The sequence below is a fragment of the Harpia harpyja genome, chromosome 1 (assembly GCF_026419915.1).
Source record: "Harpia harpyja isolate bHarHar1 chromosome 1, bHarHar1 primary haplotype, whole genome shotgun sequence".
Lineage (NCBI taxonomy): Eukaryota > Metazoa > Chordata > Aves > Accipitriformes > Accipitridae > Harpia > Harpia harpyja.
Genome location: NC_068940.1, coordinates 90,807,423 through 90,832,979, shown reverse-complemented (window position 1 = coordinate 90,832,979; position 25,557 = coordinate 90,807,423). Strand labels below are relative to the sequence as shown.

The 25,557-nt window shown below is 42.7% G+C and overlaps 1 protein-coding gene across 12 annotated transcripts in view; it reads left to right on the top strand.

Moving 5' to 3' along the window:
- The first annotated feature begins 3,483 nt into the window (after positions 1-3,483).
- ABI1 (abl interactor 1) overlaps positions 3,484-25,557 on the top strand; it is an 88,026-nt gene continuing 65,952 nt past the window's right edge. For 9 of the 12 annotated variants that reach the window (XM_052804683.1, XM_052804658.1, XM_052804632.1 and 6 more), the window contains exon 1: positions 3,485-3,756. In XM_052804683.1, the coding sequence (XP_052660643.1) occupies positions 3,640-3,756 (117 nt within the window). In that variant the 5' untranslated portion in view covers positions 3,485-3,639. Of the gene's footprint in view, positions 3,757-25,557 lie in introns of all 12 variants that reach the window. The other 3 variants (XM_052804651.1, XM_052804622.1, XM_052804721.1) reach the window with 2 other exon arrangements.

The following is a 25,557-nucleotide window of genomic DNA, read 5'->3' as shown; positions in this document are numbered from 1 at the left end:
TGTGCTTCCAGCTGCCCCCCTCAGATCCCTCATCTCCCTTTCCATTGCACTGTCAAAAATGCTTGTGCAGCTAAACAACCAAATCAGGAATCGATCCAGCTGAGAAACAGTCCAACAAAAAATAAAGACCTATTTTCCAATCAACAATACTGAAGCAAGTACTGTTCCCAAGGCAAAAACAAAGACATATGTCAATCTATGGCCTAGAAAAGGGAATAGACAGTTACAGAGCTACACAAATTACAGTGCAGGAGAAGGTGCTTTGATGCTGCTACTTTGATGCTGCTCTAAACAGGTGCATTTAGAATATAGTCACATTTTTTTCTCTCAGTCAAAAATGGGTTGTGTCCCGGAAGGACAGTATTGCCCCTGGAGATCATCATGCCCCACTGAGAAGGAGCAAATCTCAGATGGACAGTTGAGACACTGAGAGGTATATAAGCACATTTTACTCTCCATGGAATCTCATTCAGGTGATCGTTTGGGTAGAGTTTGAAGAGCATCATTACATTTTTTCCTCTACCTGTCCAGCCGCCCCAGCCAGGAAGATTTTCATTCCCAGCTCTCTTGCACACTTGAAGTATCTTGAGTAACTTAGCTAGCTTTTCCTTCTAATCAGCAGTTTATTGTCTGGAGCAATGGGAAAGTGTGATAATTAAAAAAAAATGAAACAAAACAGAATAAAATAATTTCTACAGAAAAACCCAGTGAATGCAGTTCAGACACACTCTAGTGTCTTCAGCAAATGTCAGCTCAAGTCCAAGGTTTATTGGCTCTGGCTTAGTGCTGGTTCTGATAGATTTGGCTAGCACTTGCACAGCTACCCAAATGTCTCTGTGCTTTCAGGTGCCTTGGAATCCCTAGGTGTACACACCATGCACACTCATGGAGCCAGCTTGGGTCTATCGCATCTGAGCCAATAAACCCTCCAAGAACCTCAGACATGAGGAACACACTGCAAAGACACTCAAGTGACCTTGCAGAGAGTAATTTTGAAAGCAGGAGGGCTAGCATGGGGCAGGAGCTAATAAGGCCTGCTGATCTTATTAGTTGAGCATGTCCGCACCACAATTCCCAGTGCATCTTGCATTGTGTGGCCCTCGCAGCAGTACTGCTGCGGTTGTATGGCACTAACTTAGAAAGTCCTGCTGGAGGTGGCTTAGCTCAGCGTGGAGCCAGTTTGGGTGTTTCTGTATGTACCACAGGTCTATCCACCAAGCATCGGGGTAACACCCGGCTGTGCCAGGAAGGCTGAAGAAAAGTCACAATGTAGACGTCACAAGGTGGCGCTCTTTGACGCCGTCTTCCAAGGTCTTCTTGCGTTGCAAGCACATCTTGACGTAGAGTCGGTAGGTTTTTTGGTTTGTGCAAGGCCTTTTGGGTCGACATCCGTTGGAGGGAAGGGGACTGTAAGCCCTCCTGGAGCCTCTGCTCTACTGCTTGAGGTGGGTGCGTTTCCTAGGAGCCAGCTCTGCCCCGCTCGGCTGCTGTCCTGCCATCTGCTTGTAGGACTAGGTTGCCCACCGAAGTGAAGCACAGTACATCTAGCAAAACACACGCACCACTGATTTTTCTCATACTGAAAAAAGTTGACATGCAAGGCTCCACAAATCTGCCGTCTCTTGGTACAGGGGCAGCAATAACATTTTAAGAAGAGCCGACAACAGTTGTGCTACATTTGAGGATGTTAACAGCTTCCATGAAGTCAGTCTGTGATCTGTAGGCAATTACAGGCTCATCCAAGCCAATGGGTGTTAAGTAATTTGCAGCCAGACTGAATAGAGAAATCAAATTTGTCTATATATTACGATAGCTGGAAACAAGGAGAAGCCAGCACCCAAGATGGTTTCTGATCACACTTGCCCTGGGACCCATTAAAAGCTTGTCTATATCTCAATACTGTTGCAGATCAAATTTAATTATTTTACATTAAAAGGGTATTTGGAATCCAAAATAAAATGTTCTATTGGAAATTACATGCTGTCCTAAAGAGAGTTATTGAAGCCACTTTGGAAACAATTTTGCTAAGCTGCCAAATGAATTAACCATCAGAAGATAGCAATGTAGATGCATTTCCAACCCACAACAAGTGCTGTGAATGTACCAGCTCCTTTCTCTGCTGTCCCAGACAGCATTCAAGCATCTCTCTCAGCACTTGTCTAGCTGTTTCCAGCCAGGGGGTGGTTTTTTGTAACTCTGGTTGCAAAGACCTTCCCAGGCCCACCAGTCCTTCCCAGGCTCCCTACCATTCATCCTCATTTCCACAGTTCTAGACCGAGATGCTGGACTTTGCTGACCTCAGAGGGGAAGGGAGACCTATTTTTCCTCTCTCCACCTTGATTTAGAGACATCAGCAGGTGTACCAAGGGATCCCGACCAGAATCGTTTTCAGTGCTGCAAACAGAAGATAGACTCCAGAGGACTCGCAAAATACCACACAATTTTGCAGAGATGAGGCAGTCTGCTCGTACTATAATGTATCTGAGAGTATTTTTTTCTGAAACATGCTGACTTTTCACCACTGTGTGGGTTTCTCTGGGACAACGACTAAAATGCAAGGACTAATGCCAGTTGCGTTGGTAACTGCATACACACAGCACACAAAGCCAAGGCATGAATAATGGGCCTTGGAGACAGCTTCTTCTGGGCCTGTTACTCATTGCAAAGGTAGGCTTGGACATCCCAGCGTAGAAGCCACTTGCTGTTATTGGCTTTTCTTCTGGTATGATCACAGAAACAGGATTTTGCTTACAAAAGAAAACACATGCAAGAAAGATTGTACTAAATACAAGACCCTTTTCTTCCACACCTTTGCAATAACCTGAGGAGGCCCTGAATGATGATTAACGATGGAGGTAGAAGAGTGGCAGGTATAATGTGTTTACCTCAGCCAAACATTTAAGTTCTTCTTAAGAAACTAAACCCAGAAAAATGCTAATTGTCAATTACTACTTCTGGGCAGGCCTTCACAAAGATCTACACAGCTTAGATTCAGTATTTCTCCCTCCCCCTTGGGATAACTCGCTGGGAAGGGACTAATTACCCCGATCGTGATGCTCCTATCGTTTTAGCAGTTCTGTTGTCATCTTATGAGATTTCTAGCCTGACAGGAGGCTGGATAACCAGTGCAGCGTTTCCCTCCCAGACCCTTATGGCTTCTCCTGAAGAGAGGCGCTGCCTCAGGGCAGCACTGGTGGGGCTGGGACTTTTTTGGAGGGCAACGAAGGAAGAACACAAGCGTCTCCCCTCGTCTTTAGACGTCCAGACGAGCAGCCCCACACCCCTGCTGCCGCCCTCCCGCCGCTCTCCGCAACGGCCGGGCGGGGCACGCAACCCGACCCACCGCCATCTCCCCGCCACAGCCGCCGCGCCTCACCCCGCGCATGCGCCTTGCGCGGCGCGGCGCTGCCTACAGCTCCCGGCTTGCTTTGCAAAGCGGGGGTGGTTTTTTTTTTCTTTTTTTTTCTTTTTTTTTTTTTTTTTTCCCCTCCTCTCCCCTCGGAGGGGGAAGGATGGGTGGGGAAAGCGAGAGCTCACGAAAGCGAGGCGAGGAGGAATCCCACAATACCAGGCGGGTTGCGAGCCCGGCGCTGCCGCTGTCTCTTTAATGCAAGAGGAAGCGATGCGGAGGGGTGGAAAATGGCAGAGTTGCAGATGTTGCTAGAGGAGGAAATCCCTTCTGGCAAGCGGGCTCTGCTCGAGAGCTACCAGAACCTCACTCGAGTCGCCGACTACTGCGAAAACAACTACATCCAGGTGAGGGGCGGCGGGGCAGCGCACCGGGGCTGGCGGTGGGGCGGGGAGGCTCGGCTGGGCTCGGCTCGGCTCTCCGGTGCGGGCGGCGGGGCCGGAGCTGCCTGAGGGGCAGCGCGGCGCCCGGCAGCCCCCGCCGCGGCTCCCCGCCTCGCAGCCGTTCCCCCGCGTTTGCCTTTTCTTTCAACTTTTTCCAGTCGAACGACTGGGCTTCCCCCCCCGCTCCCCTCCCCACCCCCGCCCCGCTCCGCTCCGGAGGGGAAGGGAGGGGGTTATTATGTCAGTCCGGCTCGGAGGGTGTGTCTTTTTTTTTTTTTTTCCCCTTTTTTAATTTTTTTTTTTAATTTTTCTTCTGTATTTATTTATTATGAGTCACATCCCGGAGGCCTCCCTGGGGTGGGGTGGGGGGTGAGGGGGGCGTGAGGGCCGGTGAGCCCTCTCCGTGTGGCCAGCTCAGAGCCGGTATCTCAGGTTTCCTCCTCGCTTCCCGGCGGCGCGGCTCCCTCCTCCGGGGGAAGCCGGCGGGCCCCGGGGTGGTGGTTGGTGACGGTTGCTGAGGCGGGCAGCGCCGCGCCGCTCCGCGCAACGCCCCCCCGTCCCCTCATCCGCGCGCCTCACGTGGAGCGCGAGGCGCGGGTGCCGGCCGGCCCCTCCGCCAGAGCCGCGCCGGCAGCGCGGGGCCGCCATCCGCAGCGGCGCGGCGGGCGTTTGGGGAGCGGAAGGGGGCCCCGCACACGCGTGACATCACGTAATTCAGTCATCGGGGTGGGGGTGGGGGGGATATCCGCGGTGGGAACCGTGCGCCGGGCCGAGGGAACGGCGTTCTTGGCGCGGCGCGTCGAGGGTCCGCATCGCCGCAAGGAGCGGTTTGCGGGGGCAGGAAGCTGTCCGTGTACAGGCACCGATGTGCGAGCGTGAGGTGTTTCAAAATGGCAATCTGTGCCTCTCGCAGGCTTCGCAGTTCAAACACCCTACAACAATAATTTCAGACCGGGGCTCTGATGCTGGAGGAGGCTCCATCGGTTGTAGTGTGTCTCCACCAGTCGGTGTGGATTTTTTTTCTCTCCCTAGGTTGCCAGTGCTTCTTGGCCTTGCTTTAAGTCTATTTTTGTGAAGCTACTTCAAGCACAATCTACTGTTATTATTTCTTCAGGTTTTGCAGCACATAACTGTAGGTCTGTATATTTGGTCATGCGGCTGTGTATACAGAACCATCCAGAGATGCTCAAATTCAACTTTTTTTTTTTTTAGTAAAAAAATTCAAGGGAAAAGCAAATAAACTCCACTTTACTTACTTGTAGTGTGAACTTGTTGAATCTAATGCTAGGCTACCTGTGATGAGTATTTAATACAGGCTATTAAATTCTCTGGCATCCATCATTGTTGGTAAGCTGTCTTACTGTTTTCAGTAGTGGAGCAGCAAATTTGAAAACACAGCTTTAATAATATGAAGTGATTTTTTTTTTTTTTTTTAATGAGCTACTTGGATTAAAACAGCTCTAAGAAGCCATATTTTTTAGGGGTTTTTTTTTGTGTGTGGTATGTGAGGTAGTATAAGTTAATGTCTATTTACTCTTCCGAGTTGTTTGCTCCACCCAAAGAAAGCTGCTGATATAAATGCTTCTAAGAGGCGAGGTTCATTTGGTTTTACTCATGGGAAATATGACAAATACATGAACATGGTAATTGCAGCACAAGTTTTGACCTGTCTCCTGCTCCTGACTCTTTCCTTATGTCAGAAAGTTACAGAGAATCTTCAGTTACATAATTTTCTTCAGAGTCCTAAAACTTGACTTTTCTTTCTTCAAGCAAAGAAACCAAAAAATCCAACATTTGAGCTAGTTCCCATCCGGTCATTTAGGGTGGTTTTCTTTTTTTTTCTTTTTTTTTTTTTCTTAATTTGGTAGCTCATTTTCACCTTGGGTATCAAGGTCAGCTGGATGTGGGATTGGTACAGTCTGTTTTATCTGTGTACAGCTGTGTTTACCCCTTTTGAAGGGAAGCTGGATTTCTGAAATTCCTAATGAGGACTTGCGCAGTAGCTTTGAAAAATGTATACCTTGCTTGTATTGTACATGCATTGTACATTTACTCAGTAAAAATGGCAAATATATTGATAAAATTACATGTATGTTTTTAATGTGTGATGGAGGTGGGTTTTTTAATCAGCACTTTATACAAAGCCATCTGCTCTCCAGTTGGACTACTGAACAGATTATACTTCCAGTGCCTGTGGTGGGGCCACTGCAGGATTAGGCAATATGACACAGGGCACTGGGTTATGAGATTTGGGAGTGTGTGTGTGTATTGTGGGATGGGAAAGGGGGAAAGGCGAGGAAGAGGCTTAACCAACACATAATACAAAGTGTTTGTATTTAATGTAATTGAGCATTTTATAAAAAAGGCAGGCCAGAACAGAGAACCTGGCCATGAAGGGAGTATTAAAATAGTTCAGAAGTGGCTACCATTGTAACTTATCCTGTAGCATGTAACTGATTCAGTCTGGCCCCTTTGAGTTTGGATAGCTTTGAATTTGGAGAGTTTTCTCTCTTTCTGTGGGAAAGGCTGTGTTCCCTAGTAGGAAAACTTACTGTGTGCTGTCACCCACTCGGTGTTGTGGCACTGAGGTGGACAAGTTTGTCTGACTATTCTGTGTGCTGGTGCTAACAATTTATAGTAATTGTAATAGCACTCAGGTATTTATTCAGAACTCTTGATGTTCTCAGTCTTATGTTCTATATTCTTTGCTCATTTAAGCAGGAAAGTAATTTCCCACCCCCGGTATTGCTGTATTCAAACTATATCTGTATTTTTGGATCTGAAAACATTACGAATCTTGTTTTGCCTTTTTCACTTAATCTGGGAATAGTTCTAATAAAATTTCAGTTGTGCTGATTTTTTTGAAGAGAATTTGTCTTCAGTGTCTTTAAGGATTCCTTAAAAAAAAAAAAAAAAAAAAAGAAAAAAAGGTGGGGGAGGGAGAGGAGGAAGGGGGGAAAACAACCCTCACCTGGGTGGAACTTGGCTCCCCAGCGGTGAATGTAGCTCTATTAACAGTAAGCATCCTTTTACTGAAGCGTTTAGGAAAGATGACAACATTTGGGATTCTCGAGTTGAAAACTGGGAAGCAGTTTCTTGCTAAGGCAAATCGTGAATAAATCGGAATGCCAGGCAGGGACACAGTTTGCCCTCCAGACCATGTGTATTCTGGTTATCTAGAAGGTTTATCTGATAGGAAGGGAAAAGAATTCAGGAGAAGCAGAGCAAGTAAGTTTCTAAGGAAGACCTGCAGTGCAAAAAGGAAAGTACAGTATGGTGGCAGTCTTGGGCGGGGGAATGGGAGAGAGAGGGAGAGAGAAAAAAGGGAAAGGAAACCAAATGTAGAAGTAGTAATTGAAGGAAGTTGTGATGTTATTGGTGGGGATTTGGGCTTTGACTAGAAGGAAAAAGGCATTATAAGTACACTACTGTATTTAATCTGTGACGATTTAAAATTGTTATGTTTCTGGTTGCAAGCTTCAGTGACAAGCAGGTAGAAAATTAGATTCCTGTTTTCTCTTAGATCAGAGACTTAAACTCTGAAAAGTTTTAAGAGCAGGTTTTGAACCTCAAATCTTTAACTGGAAGCATGTTTTTTTTGTCTCCTGAAGTAAGTTTTCTTGAATATAGAGAAATAACATTTTTCGTAATATTTTCTAAATATGTTTTTCTGGCACTCTTTAGAATACTGGTATGACTGTTATGATGGAGATGCTTGCTTGTGAATTGGAATACCTTTATAATAACGTACAGTGAGATTAAGCAAGGGGAGGAGTGATGAAAGTGTCTTATAAGGGAAATAAACTTCTTCATGGATGCCATATAAATGTAAGTTCCAGTACCTAATGCCTTCCTCAAATCCTTTTGCCTGCAAATAAAATCTGGGACTAGCCCCTTTCAGTGTGCGTGTAACCCTGAAAGGTTATCTGAAAATCTGTAGCATGAAGCTGAAGATAACTAGTGAGGAATTTCATCAGTATCCCGAACAGTATGAACTTTTATCAGTACTAATACAGAAATGACATATGGAGTTAAAGCACTTGCAGATCTTATTGTGATTCATCAGCTGAAAATATTAACTTCCGGAGAGATTTTCCAGTCAGTTTCCTGGCTGAATCAAATTATTTTTGGTTTTTAATGAACCTATTTACAATAACTAGCTTATGAAGCATTAGAATGACACAGGAAACCAGCATCTCCAGTGTTACTGCACTGATGACTTCCTTTTGAACAACTTCAGTTGACTCTTCAGAGGCCTCTCTGTGCTATAAAACACTGCTTGCAACTCTCCCCTACTGTCTAAATTAGATGTTTCTTACAGTCTTGTTTATGCATAGGCAGATAACATAGTTTTCATCAGTCTCTTTGCTTCTAGACCACTTGGGAAGATCCATTTGTAATTTTTTTTTTTAAGCTCAGATATGATTTTAATATGACTGTGAGAACCTCTAAATGAATGGCTTGGAATATGTACTACTTGCATAAATTCTGATCTTGATGGTGTCTAGTGGGTAGATTTAGCAGCTTTAGGAAATAAATTAAGTGAAAGACCTTTTAAGGAAGTAAGTGCTGTGTTGCCTAAATGTGTGGTTTTTTTGTTGTCATGTCATTTCCTTCTGTAGCTTCCAACTGGTATGTGGAAACTGAACGGTGAGTTAACAAGCTATTTTGGGTAAAATAGACAAAAGTAGGGACAAATTTCAGTTTGACTGCTATTACAAAAAATTGAAAGTCTCTTTCCAGTTGGTAGAAAAATAAATGTGTGGGGTTGAGCGGGTGTTGCATGCAAGAAGTTTCACACATCCTTACATTATCTTCCAGTATGCATATAGGAATCCTTTCTGTTTGATAGTTTGGATGTTTTGCAGTTCCTATACAGCAGATAGTACGTGCTGGAAAGGAAGTAACTTTTTTCATGCTGTTTCTTTTTCCTTAGAAGTAACTTTTTTCATGCTGTTTCTTTTTCCTTAAATGTTGGTAACTGATCTGACACTTTGTTTCCTTGCCTGGTGTGTGGAAAGTGGCTTAGCTTTAGTTCAGTACAAAGAAGTTCACTCAATGTCTAATTCAGGAAATGACCTGCTTTAAAAGGATAAACTTCTTAAATTGTCACTAATACAAATCTTTTACATGCTGTGAGAACTTGCATGCTTTTATGTTCATAGGTTAATTAGTTTGTACTGAGAGTAAATACAGTTGGGTTTTTTTCCCCTGGTTTCATTGCTAAATTTGGAACATTCTACAAAAAAAGCAAATTAAGCTAGTTCACTTTCTGTAACACCAAAATATAACTCAAAATTAGAGAGCTTGAGAGCAATGAGATAAAATATGGATGTACCATCCACTACGCTTTGTAGTCTTAAATCATATTCTTAAAGAAAAGGTGTTAGCTTATACTTTTAAACACTGTTCTTTTTTAAGGTAGTTTAAGCCAATGTTTGCCATCAGTGTAAAAGACACTGGGTGTTCTCTGTGTGTGGTTTTTAAAAAATAATAATTTTGGTACAGGTTGGTGGGTTAGGCTTGTAGCTCTTCTGTGCTTTGTATAGGTCTTGTGTTCCAGTGCGTTGTCTGTGTTTTGGAAAATACAGCTGTATATTTAGCTTGAAAGCAGCAATAAGACAATAGTGCAACTTCACTGAATCAGCAAGCAACTACTCTGTGTATACAGGAAATGGATCCTAGAGTGTTGTATGTCTGTTTTGTGTCCAAAGGAGGTAGATGATATGAGACCAGCTTTTCCAAATTTGAAATGTTTCCATTAATTTTGGTATATTTGGTTTAAGAAGCTAGCAAGATGTCAGCTGCTCTTCCTGCTACATTTTTCATTAGTATTTCAGCAGATGATTGTGTCAGCACTGTGCTACTTTAATCAGGTGGAGTGAAGTGGATTGGGATAAGCTTTTACAGGTGCATACTGCTTCTTCCACAAAGGAAGCGCTGTCTGCTGCCTTCTGTTTGCACTTACATTGGAAGAAAGAAGCTTGCAGGTTGTCTGTTGTCAGTGTATGTTAAGCTTGATCCTTGATCTCTGTGCTGCACTTGCTGTGTCCAGCCCTGTGGAATTGTTGGAAGGAAGGAAGAAGACATGAGTAAGAGGGGCAACTGTCTAATACTTACCTCCCTCGGATCTCTGGGAGCTTGTTGCAGAAAGTATCTCTTATGGTAAAGAGAAAATAGATGGGCCTTGAGGAGGGCTCATGAAGTGGATCACATTGTAATGAAGGTAAGGGTGCAGGAGCAGGCTGTGTACAAGTAGGAAGCATTGTACCTCTGAGGGCAAAGTTCCTGTTAGTATCTCTGCTACCGATCTAAGTTTAACAACAAAAACCCCCAAACTCTGAAACAAAAAAACCTGATGCAACTTTCCAATATCTTTGTTTAGTATTTTGAACCATCTTCATTTTACAGAAACATAAATGGAGGGCATAGAATTTATAACTGACTCATGGAAGGTCATATAGGGACATAGTGTCAGATTTGGGAACAGAACCTGATTGTTTGGACTTCCAGTGCTGTTCACAAAGGTCCCCCCTTGCCCCCTTCCAAATTGCCTCTGTTATACTACAACACAGCAAAAAGTGCATATCCGCAGAAATGTGGAGACAGTGTCTGCAGAGACAGTGCAATGAATCCCTTGGGAAAATATGCACCTGAAACCATCATTGAACTCATTAGCAGCAATTAGTTTTTAAGAGTTTTACATATCTCCTCTCATAAGAACCTTGAGATTCTAATTTTTGGCTTTGCAAACTTCTGGAGTTACATAATGCTCACAGTACTGTCTGTCTGTGTGTTGGTGGCTTGCTCTCTCTTGGCAGAGGCACTAGAAGATACTACTCTCTCGTTAGTGAAAGCATCTGTGTTTGACAGTTCGGGTGACTGAAATCTTACTTATCTGCAGAACAGTGTGGTGACAGCTGTGTGGACGAAGTGTCAGTTCTGGTGTAGCAAGACACCCGTGAGAGATAGGAGGGTATCTTGCTTTCTCTGTGCCTGTGTTCGATCCTTAATTAGTAACTTGGAGTTGAAAGGAGCATGGTGTGGTTTTTATTTGTTGTTACCTGGTAGGAAATGACTTGTGGGCCCTCAGTTAGTCAGTGTCCAGGCTTGTTCATAATTACCTGAGCGTTCTTGCTCTCTTCAGTATTTGTGTTACCCAGAGCAGTGTTGCTCTGATGCTACTCATTCCACATCCCCACCCTCCACCGCAGCCAAATCTGAGCATGGATGACAGAGGTGGGTGGGCTTGGTCACAGGGATCCTCCCTTCCCTCCACCCCCAAGTAAAGGGAAGTAACTGCTGCATTTGTAATAGCAGATAGGGTGCCTCAGTGTGGTTCCTCCCTTTTCCTGACCTTGCTGGTGAGGCAGCTGCTGCAGATGGAGACTTGATGTCTCCTGTGGGTTGTAGAAATAATCCTTTGCAGCTCAAAACTTGCACAGAGCCCTTGGGGGCCAAGATCAGGGTGGTGTGGAGAACAGGTCACGATGTGCTCCTGAACAGAGCTCTGTAAGCAAGGTGTTATAGAATCATAGAATGGTTTGGGTTGGAAGGGGCCTTGAAGATCGTCTAGTTCCAAGCCCCCTGCCATGGGCAGGGACACCTTCCACTAGACCAGGTTGCTCAAAGCCTCATCCAACCTGGCCTTGAACACTTCCAGGGACGGGGCATTCACAGCCTCCCTGGGCAACCTGTTCCAGTGCCTCCCCACCCTCACAGTAAAGAATTCTTTCCTAATATCTAATCTAAATCTACCCTGTTTCAGTTTAAAACTGTTAGCCCTCGTCCTATCACTACATTCTCAGATAAAGAATCCCTCCCCATCTTTCCTGTAGGTTCCCTGTAAGTACTGGAAGGCTGCTATAAGGTCTCCCTGGAGCCTTCTCTTCTCCAGGCTGAACAACCTCACCTCTCTCAGCCTGTCTTCATAGGGGAGGTTCTCCAGCCCCCTGATCATCTTCATGGCCCTCCTCTGGACGTGCTTGAGCAGGTCCACATCTGTGTTATGTTGGGGGCCCCAGAGCTGAACACAGTACTCCAAGTGGGGTCTCACCAGAGCAGAGTAGAGGGGGAGAATCGCCTCTCTCGATCCGCTAGACACACTTCTTTTGATGCAGCCCAGGATGCAATTGGCTTTCTGGGCTGCGAGCGCACATTGCTGGCTCATATTCAGTTTTTCACCCACTAATACCCCCAAGTCCTTCTCCTCAGGGCTGCTGTTAATCCACTCATTGCCCAGCCTGTATTTGTGCTTGGGATTGCCCAACCTATGTGCAGGACCTTGCACTTGTATCTGCGGGTGCCCTTCTTCCTTCACCTCCAGCCTGTCAGCATGCCCTTCTGACTGCGCTGGAGGGGCTCAGTTTCACCGGCTTAGGGCCAGGTAGAGAAATAAAAGATGCAGCACTTCTAACAGGTGGGTTCTTTGAGGAATCCATTTATTGTACAGCAAATGAAAGCTGAACTCTAAACAACTTCTCTTGGTATTAGAGGGAATGTGTTTGTTTTTTTTTTTCCTTGGGTTAATTAATAAGAGTATAGATGCTACCTCTGCTTGAGACTATGCAAATAGTGTTACTTATTACTTATGCAAGCCCTTAATGCTGTTAACAGGAGCCATGCATGCTTTGCAGAGTGTAGATTTGTTACTATGATGCCAATATTTTAGAAGAAAAGGAGGAGTGGGGAACCCTGCTTGAGAATTTCAGCTGGGAGTGAAACACGAGTGCAGCATTTTCAGATAGAACTTGTAAAATTCAACAGTCTGTATTAACATGAGATGAAATTGGTGGCCAACCTGCTGGCTAAGCTGACGAAACAAATTAGTTTTAATCTGAAAAAGATTGACTGCTTACAAGGTGACTTTAATAATATTCTTGTCTAAGATTCCAGACCACATATGTTTAGTTAGTAAGTGCTGGGCTTGGCAAACTGAAAAAGGCTCTGAAAATCAAGAATTCTTTTGGTTTGGGCCTCTCCTATGATAAAGTGTCTTCATAACAGCTACAGATGATGTGTGCCATACTGTATCTTCTGCCATCGTGGAATATTCTAAAAGAACAGTAAAGGTTGTATCTTTTGCACTGAGATACAGCTTTCTTATATTCCTCTGTGTACTTTTTCTACAGCAGAAGTTAAAGAGCAAGCATGCTGCTCTGTGTCTGAGGAGGCTCAGATACTGTAGTGATGAGCAGTTAAAGAACTCATGGGGAAGAGACTTCACATCGCTTTCCTAATTTTATTGTAACGTCAAAGACAAATAGGAGTAAAATGTGGTACCGTTCCTACTTTTGTTAGGAAAGCAGGGAGGCCTCTCAGAACTCAGGCAGAGGAGGCTTACTAAAACAAATGCTGGTTTGACATCCTTAGAGTTAAACGTAATGTTCTTACTGGGTGGTCTTAAGGTTATAAATAGTTCCAAGAAAAAAAATTGCTTGTTTACTACTTGAAGCATAACAATTCTTTGATATCCTTGGAAAAGAATTGAAGTGTAGGCTCTTCTGGCTAATTTCACACCAGTGTTTCTCATGATAATCTTTTTTCTAAGCTATACTTTATCAGGTAAGCGTGGGGGTTTTGTTGGCTTTTTTTGCCAGCTAATCTTTCACCAGGTGCATATCTTCACTTTCATCCTCTGATCTCCTTTCTGTACTTTGGGGTCAGAAAATCTGCCAACCAGTATTTGTCCTGCGGCAATCATTGTCAGTTGAGCATCTTATTTGACTTTAATTTGTAGCACGCCTGCTACAATAATACTTAAACTGTGGTCTCCATGCAGTAATTCTGTGTTTTCTGGAGCCTAAGATAAGAAAATGTCTATTTGTTTTATGCTGACAAGCGAAGAATAAGGTGTTCAGGCAGTTGCATCAGACTACTGTAGTTAACATCTAAGTAGCTGCAGAATGCCATGCCATGACTTGTCTTTTCGCGTTTGTACACCTAATAATGTTAGTCACTATTATGTCACTTAATATTTCTAGTGACAACATTTCTTTCTTTCCAGGTGCTTCTCCTAGCCTGTGATTTTAATGTGAATTTGCTGATTTCTCTCTCACTGTTGAAGTCTCCTATCTGCTTGCTGCAGGCCGTTTCCTAGACCTGTCTCACTCTTCTACTGCCAAATACTGTGGACTTTATCTTTTGCTGCCGTTGATGCAAGAGTGCTCTCATCACAGCTTCTGCCTCTGAAACACTCACATGCTTGCTCTCTACGTTGTTGACTTTCAATCTCATTTCAGATCTCATCTGAAAACCTCTTCTCCCTTGCCTATTTCTTTTAATTAATCTCTTTCTATTATTTAACTGCATATTTTACTGCCTTGCAGCTTAAATTATGCAGCTGTTTTTCATGATGCCTTTCAGACAAACAGCTTCTACTAGCATGGGTTTGAATAATTTGAGACCTGCAGCTACTGAAGGCATTTATATACACTTCTTTTTTTAGATTATCTTTATTGGCACAGAGTTGAGACTAAGGCCTTGGCTGTGAAGTGGTCTGTAAGCACCTGAGGAAGCCAAGAGGAGCAGGATACAGAGGAAACAGAAGGCAGCTGGCAAGACGCTGTGTGCAATGGGACTGACGTGATTCTGTCTTACTAGTGAAACTCTTAGGAGGCCTCTTGGATATATGCGGCCAGGCCTTTCCTTTATAAGAAGTCTGTCTTGTTCAGGAAGCTGGTCCTTTTGTTACTCCTAGACGAAGGAGTGGGAAAGGGCTTAATAAAACTTCTCTGCTTGGAGGGCTTTGGATCTGTCCACAGCGAGGGAAAGGTGAACTTGTCAGGGGGAATGGTGTTCTGTTAACATACATTAGTAGGTATGTATCCACAAAGCAGAGCTGGACCTGATCCTGAAGGGTTTTTATAGAAGGTGATTATAGCCTCCAGGGTTCCCCACTGTGAGGCCTTGTGGCAGGTGGCTTGGATGATGCTTCAGTCAAGGTCCAGAGAGTATCAGACTAACAGAGATATGATGGATCAATGCACTTACGCTGGCAAGATTCTTGGAGACCTGGCTGGGGATTGTTCAGCTTTTGATTTGCTGGCTGACCTGCAGGATTTCTAAATCTCTGGGAGGAGCTATTGTTTCTGTGATGCAAACTCCTGGCTTTAGCTGTGTTAGATAAAATGTGCGTCTGGTTTGGAAGTGCTTGGCTCTACAAGGGCTCTCTTCAAATACCGTGGGTGTGTTTGCTGCTGCAGCATACAGTGTGTTCTCTTAGCACTGAAATGATCTCGTTGCCGCAGTAGTCCTGAGACTTGTCTGGGAGCATTGCAAGTACATGTTGTCTTAAATGGCAACAGATTTTGTATCTAATTTCTAAGGTGTCTCTAGCTTTGAATGTTAGAGAAAACTGTTGTTGCCATAGATGTAATTGAAGCTTGGGCTCATACAATGCTGCTTGCTTTGCAAGAAGTCTTGTGTCACTTCAGTGGCTGTGTTACTTCTAGATGTGTATTTCATTCCTCTTTAGCAGTCTGTCCTTTAAACCAATGGAGGAGGATAACAGTCAATGGAAAGCTTTCTAGTGCATGTTCCCTCTTTGGAAACCTACTATCCATGAACACGAACTGTAAAATCAGCTCCTGTCAGTACCCTGCAGTGAATATTGACCATTTGGAGACTGAGGGATGCATCTGTTGTAATTATGAGAGGCTTGTTTACTGGGGATATAAGCCAAGTATGCAGCGATATGGTACCTGTGGGCTGCTGCTCCTCTGCTGAGGGGAGAGAAGTTGCTGGGTTTGGTCCTGAATGTGGGATGCATGGGGGATTTGGGTGTGTTCCTCGGGCATGGAAGGGGCTTAAGAGTTGATAATCTATATTGAATAACTTTCTGCCTTGCTGACAAAAAATGGGAGTGGTTTGAAGGATGATTGAAAAGCAAGTTGAGGGTCTTGAGCAACTCCAAGTTTCTGGTAGGAGTAAAAGCTCAGGAGGAGTGGGGGAGAGTGTGTAGCCCTCCTTCACTGTGTGCCTCTCTTCAGCCGCTCTCTTTTGCTAACTGTGACGTGGTAGAAGGACAACATTAAAAGCAAATACTGTTACTATTTGCTTCCTACCTATGGCAGACAGCTAGAGAGGTAGCTTTACTTTTTTCTCAGATTGCTGTAAGGGGTTACTGCAGCAGCACTGGGAGTGGGGGAGTATGAACTGAAGCAGGTACTTACTGGCTGTGTAACATCCCACGAGGCCTGGGGGAATGAATGTGGGGAATACTGTGAGTCATGCTTGTCAGTCTCATAAAGCAGGAGGCTTTTTAAAATTGGCCTTGGAGGGGAAGAGGTGTTTAATGGAGCAGTTGTGAAGGAGTTATGCAAATAGAGAACATAAATAATGAGCAAAAGATACTCATTTAATCTTCTTGCATCCTCAGAAAATGACTAAATACGAACTAACCACTATGAAAGTTAAGAAAAATGCATCATCATTAAGTATAATGGGTGCAGAAACGTGGCCATTCATGATGATAAGAAAATTCTCCTTTTGTGACTAGGAAAATGAATTTCTGTAGTTGTTGAACAGCAAAGTTTTGGTTTTTTCTTTCCAATTTCCTTTAAAAAAACAACAAGGTAGGAAGATGAAAAGCAGTTCCTCTTGTAAGAGCTCGTTAGGAGGGGAGGTGTTAAAAAGACCAGTCTCCAGTTTGCTTTGGACATACCTTCAGTGTTTAGGTTGATTTTGTATAAAAAGTCTTTCCTCTTCCAAATACTGTATATTCTTTGGTAAAATTGAGAGCATGTTTTTAGGGTATAACTTTTTCTTTTTTGCTACTGACACAGCTACTTCTTGCTGTTTTAAATTATAGAGTTTCGAACAGAGCTTATGAAGTGTAATCGTTCCAGTCCTGGGCTTGCTTGCATCTGCTCGCATCATAGTAGGAATCTTATCTCTGGTAGCTAAGCCTTGCCAGCAGACTTAATTGGCATATAATTTGCTTGGACTATGTCTGCCTCTCTGGCAATGTAGAGAGGCCATCCCAAGCTTTGAAGCAGCTGGATATGCCAGATACACTGTCCTACATGCTGCTCCACAGTTGCATGTGTCCTCCCTTGGCCTCCCCTGTGTTTTAACTAGAAGGGGGCAGGTGCTTAGCTTCCTCTGGGGTGCACAGATGTGGAGGTAGACAGCAGTGTGGGTATGGGTGGATACGCAACTGTGGCTGACGTGTTCCTGTTGTGAAAGGACTGTAAGGCCACTCATCCGTCAAGCTGATTACAGACAAGATAGAAGCCTGGTGGCCCTACTGCAAGTGCTGAAATAGAATTGTTCAGGGGTTGTTTTATTACCAGAGGCGGGAGACCGGGAGTGATGTGGATGTGACTTTTTCTCATGCATCTGGTTGCATGGAAGTGCAAGCGCTGCTGTCATCTGTATGACTCTGCATCTCCTGCATCTGCCTAAAGCTGCCCTCCTCTACATTGTACATGAAGGGGAAGCAGTTTTTAAACTCATCTGAAGGAGCAGCATAAAAACACCAGTGAAACTTCAAAGTGGATTAGAAAACTTCGCTGCAGTTGTGTCTGCCAGAGGCATTGCATCTGTATTTCTAGGAAAAGTTACTCACTTGAACTACTGCTGTGCTAACTAACACCACAGCAACTGTCTCTCAAAGGACTTTGTTTAAAAAAACCAAAACAACCCCCTCAGTCCTGAATTTGACACTATTTCCTATTGAAGAACTTGCTTTCTGTCTTCTGTTGGTTTCTGTAAGTTAAGTTTTATCTGTTGTTGGATGTTGAAATTACCATATTTATTTACTTTTTGTTACCCACTGTCCTCTTCATGTGGGTTTTTTGGGGGTTTTGTTTGTTTTTTTTAAAGAAACAATGGTATATTATTGATTTGCCATTCTTCCTCCCTCTCATTTTCTTCTCCCTTCTCCTGAGCCATCTGTTTTCTTCTGTTGTGTGTGTTCGGGTTTTTTTGAGGAGCTAAATTCCTACTTGCTGCAATTGAAATAACCCAGTACTCAAATGAGCTTATGTGTGTAAGGTTTTGGAATGCTGTTGCTAACCATAGGCTCAAATTTTAACATAATAAAGAGTAATTCTTCAAAAAGAAACTGGATTTAGTGTGCTTACAACTGCTATCAGTTAAAAATTGTACAGTCAGGTCCAGGAGTGCATAAAAGTCTAGGTAATATTAGCAGCTGTTTATGTGATCAGATAGAAGCAGAAACTAGGTTGATTTTTTTTCCACTTACATGCAAGTTCTTGTAAAAACAATCAGTCCTTGTATTGTAGTCCATTACTTTATTACCGTGAGATCACTGTATAGCCTGTGTGCTCTGTGAGAGTATGCCTTGTGCTGGGAAGCAAGCTACTAAAAATCTGTGGGGATCCACTGGTTTCTGGTGTAAGCATGTTGTGCCAGTGTTGTGAGCTGGGTGCAAGCCCTTGGATGGTTTCATGCTGGAGTGAGTATATTGATCTTTAAGACACTAAATAGTCAGCAGTGTAGTGTTACAAAGTATGAGAAGAGAATTTGACCCCTTAATGGCCATTGTTTTCTTCTTTGTTTTAAAAATACCGTGATGTTTGGGAACTGCCTGAACTGTAAAATCTGGGCAACAGCTGTGTGTCCAAAGTGACTTTCTTAAACATGAGAACTCTTCCTGAATTAGGAATGCTTGCAGTCCAGACGTTTACTGGATGTCAGAAGGCCTGTGTAACTCTTGGCTCTACATTTTAGTGCCTTGAGATTCTTCCTGGAGCTGGACAGGCCTGCTAATGACTTTCCATGCTCTCCTTCCCCACTTTGCTCCCTGCTTTGTTGTCCTGTAACATCTCCAACATCTCCATGTGGAGAAACCTGTTGCGGTGCAGAGTGTAGCTTTGAGCCTGCTTGCTTTTGGACCGACCCTTTTGCAGATGCTGACGTTCAACTGCTGTTTGCAAGACAGCTACATACTGAAGTTACACTGTTGTACGGGTTCAGAGCACTGTTGACATAAATCTGTGATACCAGGACATGCTGAGGTGACAATGTAATTTGATCCTTTATGCTAAATCTTCTTGTCTTAACCTTGCTTGCTCAATGCTGTCTGGTATGATTCCAGGCCTGCCTAGAGGGTAAGGAGGACTATAGAGCAAGGATCTGGAAAGAAAGGTAGTCTTGGAAGCTCACCTATAAAAAGTCATCGAATTTCAGCATGTTCCTTCTTCAGATACAGATTTATTGTAGTATTCTGCGCTTATTCCTTCAGTTTCATTTGTCAAAACGGAGATAAAAAACATCTGACTGTGTGAGCACTTACCAGTCCTTGAGAGTAAACTGAAAAGGTAAATAAAATCCATAGAAGGAACCATTGTTATCGATATTATGAAAAGGGACTTTTTCACACAATATGAACTGAAGAGCTTTGCCCCAAAACAGGTTACTCTGAGCTGTCTTGATTCAAAGGCTTGCATGGCATGAAAATCCACCCAGTTCCAGTTTTTTACTCCAGTTATTTTTATTCCGGTTTGGTTCTGTGTTGCTGTCACTATATTACAAGGAGGATATTAAGGTAACTAATAAATGCTGAAGTGTTTCCTTCTTATTCCCACCAAAAAAAAAGTGAAAAATAAGTCTCTGACTTATCAGTGAGCATGTCCTTGCTAGATGAGGTAAAATTTGTGTGTGGGTGCTGGCACTTAAGAAAGTAAACAGAAAACCATTTTAATTTCAAGCCCCATTACAAACAGAAAACAAAAGATCAATATTTGAGAGACAGTGTATAAGGAAACAAATGGAACATAAGTTCTCTAATTCCCTATTATCTGCTGTCTAGCATGCCAAAATAATCATACGCTCCAAAGCTTTGGGTAGCTTTCTTAGTGTTGAAGCAGGAAGACTGCTATGGAAGTGTCAAGGGTTTCTTTTCCTGGTTGACAGTCTGAGGGTGGCATTAGTCTGTAGTTGGAGCTCTGGCTCATGTCTGTGATGTCAGAGCCTGCTTTATGTCAGTTCTGAAGAAATTGTGTGTTTGATGTCATAAAGAAAATCATAGGCACTGCAAAGAAGTTAAGTGTAATTTTGAAGCAACTGTACAGGCTAATAGTGTGCAGTGCTTTACAGGAATGGAAGATATGGTTTCTGTCCTGGAGCCTGTATTGTCTAAATCATGTAAAACACAGAAAATAAGACTCAGACCAAATTTGTTAAGCTTGCTGCATATGCAGTCTTGAAGTTTTACTAATTCAGTGTGCAAGGGTTGTGTGAAAATGGCACATGGGCATGTCTGCTTCTGTCATTTTAGTTCAGTGTGGCATGCTATTTTGGTTGTATACGCAGACTATAACAACTGACATTAACAATGTATTGTGCCCACATATATGTTTACTATGACATCTCCTCTATTGGATTTGGCAGGAGAGCTGAAAATTGTGTTTTCAACAATATTTTTATATATATATTTTGTTTTTTCATAAGGGGAGTGGTTTAGTCCAGAGCCAACATGAATGCTGTTTGCTGCATTGGGCAGAAAATGCTGCTAACAGAGCAGCTGGCACATGTCTTCCCAGGCTCCATCTGTCAGAGTCAGCATTGCTTTGTCAATCGCACTCCTATTGGATAGATTAGTTTCTTGCTATAATGTTCGCAGCCTGGATTAAAACGGAATTCCTAAGTTGATTTTTTTTTTTAATTACTTACTGTTTAAGGAAAAAAAAGGTTTTGTAGGCTACTTCTGCCCTCCTTTACAGACAGATTAAAGTCTGTGTCAGAGCATTGTGAATGCTACATCTTGTGGACTTGTCCTAGTTTAAGTAAAAAACATGTATGAGGGTAAGGTAGTTATTGGAAGCTTAATCTCAAAAACATGGTTCTCTGCTGTGTACACACAGGTCAGAATGGGATGGGATCTGATGATAACCTGTATCAGTGTATCTGAGACAGTGAAATGTGGTTTTGTTTTTTTTTTTTTAAACATCAGTGTACATATTCATCTTGCATTTTTTGTTATCAAGACTGATACACTCTTACCATTGTCAGGTATATATGTGTGTGTGTGTGTATATATATATATATATAAAAAAAAATAATATATGCATATCCCTTAAACTCTCCTTTGGAATGACCTTCTCCCCTTAACTTCTCTCTCTACCTTCCCCAAAAGAGATAATGATTAGAAAAATTGAGACTCTTCTTTTTACAGTTAATCAACAGAATGAAAAGCAACTTCGAAGTAAAAGAAAATCTGCAAGGACACAGGCAGATTGGCTAAATTGGTCTCGGCCCATAGAAATGCTAATTTGCTATCAAGGCTATTCAGGACTGGTCAGGGGAATATTATTGATGGAAATGAAGGATTTGCTTCTAGCTGATTGTCTAGCATGTACAGGATTTGGGGGAAGGGCCTGTCTGAAACAGAGCTTGTGAATTATAGGCAGTGCTTGTTATGCTGCCCTATGTGTTTGTTAAAGTACAATAATCTGGTATGTGTCTTGACCCGTGATGGAATAGCTGAGTAGTCAATGATTTTTGTCAAGATAGTGTTTCTAAAAAGAAACAGACTGAAATCTTGCTTGTGGGCTGTGGTGTGGTGGTTGCTGTGGTGGTGATCACCTTATCGTCTAGGGCCTTGAATGAATGCCAGCTTTATTGTGCAAGGTCTTTACCTGGGGAGAAGAGATTTCAAGTTCTACCAGTTCCTCTGTGTTTCATACAGCTGAGTTACTGCATCTTATCTTGGAGAAACTCAACAGACATAGTATTATTTCATACCAATGGGCCTTTTTGTTATGGATGCTGGAAGGAAGTTCACTTGAGTTGAATTGTAGATGCTAGTCTGGCTGTGTTTATTGAGGATTTCTGCCTCAGTAGGTGGGAAGAATTACTGTTTACTGAATGGACTTGAAAGAATTTTGTCATCGTGGTTTTAATTTTGGGGTTACTGTAGTGAGAGGGATCTTGGGTTTTAGAACTGTTCTGAATGGTTAGGCATCCCTCTGTGCCTCCCCAGTCTTTAAATTCCTTCGTACTTGTGGAACAACCAGTCATTTAAGTGGTTGAGAGCTTTTATACTTCTGTTTGACACCACTTCTCTCTATGTGTAGAGAGGTGTGTTGAATAGTCTGTTCTATTTCTTGTTTTCACTGTCAGTGAAGGATTGACTGCCAGTCCCCTGGAGAGAAGGCCTTTGATAGGAGGTGGACATGTTCAGTGATTGCAGTATGTTGCTATTAATAGCTTGTAAGCTATTTGGTATTAAAATCTTGAGCTTTTAACCCCACACACAAATTCAGGAACGGTAGAAGAGTACAACAGAATGACAAGTTATGGCAAATCACTTCAGTAAAACACTTGAACATTTTTCTACTGCACATATTGTAGTACTGATGTTTGTGATGCAGGATTTTAGTTGAGATTTGCCTGTGCTCTGGAACGTGTGGGGTTTTGGCTTTAGTTTCCCTTCATATGGAGGCTGGGTTTGCCCTGTTGTTTTATCAGGCTGTGCTTGTACTAAGTCCCTTCCTGCTCCTTGTCCTCACATAAATGCTTTCTTTTTAAATTTCCCACAGTTGTTTTTACTGATGATAATAATGATATGAATGGCAAAGCTGGTGGTTCCAGTAACAAGAATACTAATGGTGGCTGATCTGGGACTGATTATGTTGAAGAAAGACAGTAGATGAAGTATACTGGTGACTCTCTGAAGTCTTATCTGTGGTGCTATGGGAGGATGTCTCTTGTGCTAGTATGTTGGGCAAAGGTTGAGCTTAAACTTCTGAACTAACTCTCCCGATGGCTTACTTCACTTTTCAGTGCGGGAATTGAGGTGCTGATCAGTGAGGAACAGTCTGTAACTTGTAGGCAGGTAAATACCAGGCCTAGTATAGTTCTGTGGATATTGGGAAATACTCAGTGCATCATCCCCTTGATGTAAGTGCTAGCATAATGCATTGCAGAGAGAATTTCTTCAATGAGATTGCTGTATGGCATGAGCACAGTAAGTAAGTCTGTTCCAGGAGACAGTTGACAGATCTGATTCATGCTCTGTCCTTATCTGGATGGCATACATAGTGTAAGCAACCCTTATTTGTAAATTTTGAAACCTTAGTTTCTCTTGCCACTCTGGAATGATCTATATTCCTTAAGGCTATATCTGTGATGAGAGAAACCCTGAATGGTCCCTGCTGAGCACCTGCTAGTAATAACCACAGTCTGTATAGATCTCCTTGGATGGCTTCCAGGTAGGTAGCTGGCTCCTGAAAATTCTTCAGAATATAGAAACTTGTGGCACTTGCTGCTGTGACTTGCCGGTTTGACTTGCTTGTCTCATGTATAACTGTTATTCTGATGTAATAACTATCAGTAACAGCCAAACAGTCTGCCATGGTGCAGCAGGTTTACAAAGCAGTCTAACAAGCTTCATGAACTATGGGTAAGGGGGAGCCTGTATCCATGGGTTACCCACTTATTTCAGTACATAGCTCCTCAGTAATTTACGGTGATCTCTGGATTTACAGTTCTTGATAGTCAATGTAAATTAGACTTTTGGCTCAGTAGGTAAATGTTATCTAGTGTGCATGACATATTTAAACCTTTGAAACACATTACTGCAGCTTGGATGTGGAATACTTGGTCTAAGCTGAACGTACATTGTAAATAGTTTAGAAATGCCCAAGCCTTTTGCCATTAGCAGTCAGAAGTAACAAATAAATCCTTAACTCAAAGCTGGTCTTATTAAAAGCCTTATCAGATCAGTGAAGCAGCAGCTTCAAACTCATAGATGCATCCAGAAGTTCCACATAATGTTACAAGCTCTTCCTTTAGGGAGGTTTGAGTGCCCCTGTTTTCTGAGTGGGGAAGCCACTTTTCAGAAGTACATTCCTTCCACCTTGGAGGGTCCCCAGCTAGTTCTTGGGGAGGTTGTGTGCTGTTATCTAAGAGTCTCCAAGCCACTGCCTGGATGTACATCTTCACCATTCTATAAAAGTATTTCCAATTGACTTGAAAAATGAGGTGCTGTAGATTGTAGCTAACAAGCTAAAAGTTTGGGCTAGGTGTTTGGTGTGTTCTTTGGGTTTTTTGTGGGGGGGCTGTGTGTTTGTGTTTGGGGGGGTGGGGTTTGGGGGGGGGTTGTTTTGATTTGTGTTGTTTGTGGTGGTGGGTTTTTTTGTGTGTGTGTGTGTGTGCTTTGTTGTTGGTTTTTTGGTTTTTAGTAAAATTTCATTCCTGAGTTTGTTAGGACCAGCTCTCTGAGCTAAAATGGTAAGACCTTAGTGAAGGAAGCAGAACTTGGAAACCTCAACTGTAGTATCTGTCTTATCAGGAAGTATGCATTCTGTAAATGTCAAAGATAAATAAATGACAACATGAACAAAAGAGAATACAAATGGGCGTATTGATGACTTTGGCATAGTTGCATTCTGTGAATGCTGATATGTGATAGAGATTGCTAAATCCATGTGGCAACTGACTGTAGTAATCCTAAGTTTCTCTTTAATCTATTAATGAAAGGTGAAAGTCTTTTTTTAAAAAGACAAGTAAGATGTAAAACTAAATAATTATTGTGTGTTTACTTGTGAAGCAAACACAGATGTACTGCACTGTTAAATTCAGTGAATGTGCATGAGTAATAACAGCAAAGGCATATAAAACTGAGTGTAAAGCTGTTCCTGTAGCTTGATTCCTGAGAGTGATCAAGCCCTTGGAAGAGAATGCCAAGCATATGAACAGGTATTGGGCACTGAATAATTAACAGCTCTGTTTAGCTTAGTGATTATTGGGCTGCTTTAGGGCAGTGCTCTGTTAGTAGCTTATCCTGAATGGGTTTTTCTGTGCTTTAGTTTGCACATATTCCAACAGCTGCAGATAAAAAATGTGGAGCAACACATGCCACATACTGAGGAGGCAAATTAATTTTTCTGCTAGGGCAGCCAGTCTTGGTGTGATCTGATGAGCTGCTTTCTTACCTTTGTCAAATGGAGCCAGTTCTTCTGGTGGGGCATTTATCTTACAGGGAGTTTCAAGCACAGTGAATGGAACTGAAGTGGAAAGAGGGAAGACAGAGGTCGGAGAACAGGTAATGAAGGTATGGACCGGTGTGCTTGCAACAGAAAGTTTGGCTTCCAAAGATGCTTTGCAGTGTGAGCTGATGTGATTTTTTTGGAGGAAGCTTGTACAAGTAGTTGCGTGCTGCATGAACTAGATGATGGTCGGAATTAGCTGAGAGAGAGAAAGCTGGGAGGGCAGATGATTTGAACGCTGCACAGACACTGTTGTGGGGATGTGCCTGTGTGGGTGGCAGTTTGGAGAGGGGAAGAAAAAATTGACTGTGTGACTTGTAAAGATCAGCTGCTGAGTGATGGACAGGTTCCTCATCATTTGACCTTGATGTGTCACTGAACTGAAGAAAAAGTAAATAAGCTCCTACTCTGTTTTTACTGTGCTTGGGTGCAGGATCAGTTTTGACTTGACTATAGTAATTACGTAAACTTTTAAAGGAAGCTTTATGATACAAGTTTGCATTTGACAAACTTGTATTATGATAAGCAGTGTGGAATGGCATGCAAATTTAACTGTCTCTTTATGTACCCACTTGGATTATAGAAGAGGTTTTCTTTTTTGGGTATTAAACCTAGTTATATGAAACCAATTTCAAGCTGCAATTTTGCCATAGTAACATGACTGTTAAGGGTGAACTAGGGATACAGGTGGGAGCTTACTTTAAGAGGGAAACTTCAAAAGCTGTGATGTTCTGGATTTAAAGAATATTCACTTTGCTAGGAAAGGACACTCAAACTGCCATTTATGTCAAGGGCTACTGGAGAA